We start from the raw sequence: 5,000 nt of genomic DNA, 5'->3' as shown, positions 1-5,000 counted from the left end.
AGTTTGCTGATTTTCTCAACATTTTAGTAGCTTTTTTTGAGGATTTTGTTGCGTTTTTGAGGGTTTCCCCCCAAAGTTTTTCAGGCCTTTTCTGACATTTGTCGCCTTTTGACGTTGAGCTTTTTCCCGACAATTTTTTCAAAGGTTTTTGTCGCTTTTCTCCATACTTGCAGACATGTTCAGGGACCTCCGTAGATAGTTGGAGATCTCAAACACCCCCCTCCCCCCCCTCTCATGTTATCTGTTTGGTTTCCCTCCTCTCGTCGCTGCAGGAGGGCCGGTACTTTGTGTGCGGGGTGAACTACCGTGAGGAAGACTTCATGGTCCTGGACGAAGAAGAGGTAAGAAGCTGTACAACTGGGAAACAAACTCAAAACTAAAATGAAATCCCAAAGTGAAACCTATTATAAAATAACCTTGGTTCAGACACGTCTGTCTTTGTTGACCTGCACCTTCAGCGAGAGAACAAAGGCACTCGTCTGTGTGTCTGGTTGGTTAACTGGCTGAACTGGTTTTGTAGGTGGAGGTGGATCTGCCGAACCAGTTCCACCTGCGTCTGCTGCAGGAGAGGATCCGCGTGCTGGAGGAGGAGCAGGTGGAGCTCATCAACGTTCCCGTGCCCGAGTTCGGAGACGGAGACCCAGCTGACATCGTCCACGACTTCCAACGGGTGAGACTCACGGGTGTGGCTAGAAGAGATACAGCTACGGGCTAGAAGGGATACAGCTACGGGCTAGAAGGGGATACAGCTACGGCCTAGAGGGGATACAGCTACGGGCTAGAGGGGATACAGCTACGGGCTAGAGGGGATACAGCTACGGGCTAGAGGGGATACAGCTAGGGCTAGAGGGGATACAGCTACTGCCTAGAGGGGATACAGCTACGGGCTAGAAGGGATACAGCTAGGGCTAGAAGGGATACAGCTACTGCCTAGAGGGGATACAGCTACGGGCTAGAGGGGATACAGCTACGGGCTAGAAGGGGATACAGCTACGGCCTAGAGGGGATACAGCTACGGCCTAGAAGCGATACAGCTACGGCCTAGAGGGGATACAGCTACGGCCTAGAGGGGATACAGCTACGGCCTAGAGGGGATACAGCTACGGGCTAGAAGGGATACAGCTACGGCTAGAAGGGATACAGCTACGGGCTAGAAGGGATACAGCTACGGCTTAGAAGGGATACAGCTACGACTAGAAGGGATACAGCGATGAAAACGCCCAGCACCTACAATATAATAATCAATAAATAATATAAATGAGACCATGAGCAACATACAGTATGTGGCTCCTACATACAGCTTATTAAATATGTTTTGGGGTCTGTAAATGTGTCTCAGAGGTTGACCGCCTACCTGGATCTGAGTCTGAACAAGTGCTACGTCATCCCGCTCAACACCTCCATCGTCATGCCTCCCAAGGACTTTTTGGAGCTGCTCATCAACGTCAAGGTAACCGACGCCGACTTCTCTTCAACTCTTTTTTAAAGATTATTTTTTTTAGCTTTTTGGCCTTTATTTGATAGGACAGACAAAGACAGGAAAGGGGGAAGAGAGAGAGAGAGGAGGGGGGGGATGACATGCAACAAAGGGCCGCTGCGGTAAGGACTGAGCCTTGGTACACGGGGCGCACGCTCAACCAGACCTACCAGGGCTCTCTTGTCTCTTTAAACATAACCAAAGTTAAAGGTCCCATGGCATGAAACTTTGAGGTTTTTTAACATTAATGTGAGCTCCCCCAGCCTGCCTATGGCCCCCCCAGTGGCTAGAAATGGTGATAAGTGTAAACCGAGCCCTGGGTATCCTGCTCTGCCTTTGAGAAAATGAAAGCTCAGATGGGCCGATCTGGAATCTTCCCTTTATGACGTCATAAGGGGAAAGGTTACCTCCCCTTTCTCTGCTTTACCCGCCCAGAGGATTTGGCCCCCCATGAGAAAGAGAGAGAGACATCATGGCTTTCAAACGAGCAAAGTGGTAGTTGGTCAAGGCCACGTTGGTCAAGATACAGTATTAGGGACCACTAAGGTCTATATAAAAGAGACTTCAGATACAGTATTAGGGGACCACTAAGGTCTATATAAAAGAGACTTCAGATACAGTATTAGGGGACCACTAAGGTCTATATAAAAGAGACTTCAGATACAGTATTAGGGGACCACTAAGGTCTATATAAAAGAGACTTCAGATACAGTATTAGGGGACCACTAAGGTCTATATAAAAGAGACTTCAGATACAGTATTAGAGGACCACTAAGGTCTATGTAAAGAGACTTCAGATACAGTATTAGGGGACCACTAAGGCCTATATAAAAGAGACTTCAGATACAGTATTAGGGGACCACTAAGGCCTATATAAAAGAGACTTCAGATACAGTATTAGGGGACCACTAAGGCCTATATAAAGAGACTTCAGATACAGTATTAGGGGACCACTAAGGTCTATATAAAAGAGACTTCAGATACAGTATTAGGGGACCACTAAGGTCTATATAAAAGAGACTTCAGATACAGTATTAGGGGACCACTAAGGTCTATATAAAAGAGACTTCAGATACAGTATTAGGGGACCACTAAGGCCTATATAAAAGCAGCATGTCATAGGACCTTTTAAAGCTTAAAATTGATGTGCTTTGATGAAGGAATAGTTTTGGGAGATAATCGTATTTGCTTTCTTGGAGAATTGTGACTGTATTAATTTGTTTTATTTGTCGTCCCTCTGCGCAGGCCGGCACCTACCTTCCTCAGTCGTACCTGCTCCATGAGGAGATGATTGTGACGGAGCGCCTGGAGCACGTCGACCAGCTCGGCTACTTCATCTACAACCTCTGCCGCGGCAAAGACACCTTCAAGCTGCAGCGCAGAGACAGGATTCTGGGTAGGCAGCGGACGTCTTTCAGGCCTTTGTTTCTGTTTATTAATCCTTTAAGCCCAGTTCAGACCAAAGACCCGCAACGAGACGAAACCGTTTCAGAACGTCACAGTGAAACAGCCAATAGAGAAGTCAGCTGGTGGAGTCTCCAGAGGCTGGTTTTAGGACGTAAGAGACGTCTCCTAGTAAGAGAGACGTCTCCTAGTAAGAGAGACGTCTCCTAGTCAGCTGGTGGAGTCTCCAGAGGCTGGTTTTAGGACGTAAGAGACGTCTCCTAGTCAGCTGGTGGAGTCTCCAGAGGCTGGTTTTAGACCGTAAGAGACGTCTCCTAGTCAGCTGGTGGAGTCTCCAGAGGCTGGTTTTAGGACCGTAAGAGACGTCTCCTGTTTCAACAGCCAATGAGAAGACAGCTGGTGGAGTCTCCAGAGGCTGGTTTTAGGACGTAAGAGACGTCTCCTGTTTCAACAGCCAATAGAGACGTCAGCTGGTGGAGTCTTCAGAGGCTGGTTTTAGGACGTAAGAGACGTCTCCTAGTCAGCTGGTGGAGTCTCCAGAGGCTGGTTTTAGACCGTAAGAGACGTCTCCTAGTCAGCTGGTGGAGTCTCCAGAGGCTGGTTTTAGGACGTAAGAGACGTCTCCTGTTTCAACAGCCAATAGAGAAGACAGCTGGTGGAGTCTTCAGAGGCTGGTTTTAGGACGTAAGTGACGTCTCCTGTTTCAACAGCCAATAGAGAAGCCAGCTGGTGGAGTCTCCAGCGGCTGGTTTTAGGACGTAAGAGACGTCTCCTAGTCAGCTGGTGGAGTCTCCAGAGGCTGGTTTTAGACCGTAAGAGACGTCTCCTAGTCAGCTGGTGGAGTCTCCAGAGGCTGGTTTTAGGACGTAAGAGACGTCTCCTAGTCAGCTGGTGGAGTCTCCAGAGGCTGGTTTTAGACCGTAAGAGACGTCTCCTAGTCAGCTGGTGGAGTCTCCAGAGGCTGGTTTTAGACCGTAAGAGACGTCTCCTAGTCAGCTGGTGGAGTCTCCAGAGGCTGGTTTTAGGACGTAAGAGACGTCTCCTAGTCAGCTGGTGGAGTCTCCAGAGGCTGGTTTTAGGACGTAAGAGACGTCTCCTGTTTCAACAGCACATGTTGCCAACGGCGGAGAGCTAATGCTGGCAAAAGTCCCCGCTGTGTGGAGAATAAAGGATGATCTTATATTCAGCAAAAAGATCTGCGTTTCACCAGACCATCTAAAGACCACCGCACGCACACAGACACACACACACACATACACACACACACAGAGAAACACACACGAACACACAGACACACTCACACAGACATATACACTGAAAAGGTTTGCACGTTTGTATTTTTTACATGCTGTGTGTGTGTGTGTGTGTGTGCGCAGCCTAACTCCTGCTGTTTGTTTTACAGGTTGTGTGTGTGTGTGTGTGTGTGTGTGTGTGTGTGTGTGTGTGTGTGCAGCCTAACTCCTGCTGTTTGTTTTACAGGTATGCAGAAGCGTGAAGCTCTGAACTGCCACAAGATCCGTCACTTTGAGAACAAGTTTGTGGTGGAGACTCTGATCTGTGAGCCTTAAAGAAACCTCTCCGCCTCTCAGCTGCTCCCAAAGTCAGCAGCGTGCAGCGAGCTCTGTGTTTGTAATCCTCACCTGTCTTTACTTCTGTCCTTTTACTTCAGGTAGTTTGAGTGAGTAAGAGGAGTGAAATGTGAAGCTGTTTCGGTAAATATTCATTGATTGTGATCGAAAATAAATAAAATAGGGATTTGTGTATTTTTCCACTTTTCTGTACGGGGATCTTCTTATGAAATAAATAGTTAAGTCAGCGTTAAGATAGTAAATTATTTTAATCAAATCTGCAATTATATCATGAACATGTATTTTACAACGTCACATCTGTGACTTCGTGTAAACGTACACGCCACTTTCCTAAAGCCCAGTGGCGTGTTATCTGGACGCATTCTGAGCTATCGGCGTGTATGTCTACGCTGTATACAGCGGACGGCGGTCTGCGACGTCACAGCGTAAACATACACGCCACTTTCTAAAGCCTGTGTTTGATCCATCCCCCCCCCGACTAACCTCCCTACGCAGATTTTCGCCCTTTCATGCTACTCGCTACGGCGTCA

At 47.8% G+C, this 5,000-nt stretch overlaps 1 protein-coding gene across 1 annotated transcript in view; it reads left to right on the top strand.

The window, feature by feature from the left end:
* LOC144514277 (integral membrane protein 2B-like) overlaps nt 1–5,000 on the top strand; it is a gene marked incomplete at its 5' end in the record, with an annotated part of 7,328 nt that overhangs the window by 1,191 nt on the left and 1,137 nt on the right. The window contains 5 exons of the mRNA XM_078245465.1: nt 273–341; nt 521–670; nt 1,340–1,450; nt 2,723–2,873; nt 4,361–5,000. The exon at nt 4,361–5,000 is cut by the window's right edge and continues 1,137 nt beyond it. Of these exons, the coding sequence (XP_078101591.1) occupies nt 273–341; nt 521–670; nt 1,340–1,450; nt 2,723–2,873; nt 4,361–4,449 (570 nt within the window). The remainder of the gene's footprint in view (nt 1–272; nt 342–520; nt 671–1,339; nt 1,451–2,722; nt 2,874–4,360) is intronic.

This window comes from Sander vitreus, unplaced genomic scaffold (genome assembly GCF_031162955.1).
Source record: "Sander vitreus isolate 19-12246 unplaced genomic scaffold, sanVit1 ctg522_0, whole genome shotgun sequence".
In the NCBI taxonomy this organism is placed as follows: Eukaryota; Metazoa; Chordata; class Actinopteri; order Perciformes; family Percidae; genus Sander; species Sander vitreus.
This window is presented reverse-complemented; position numbering and strand designations above follow the sequence as displayed.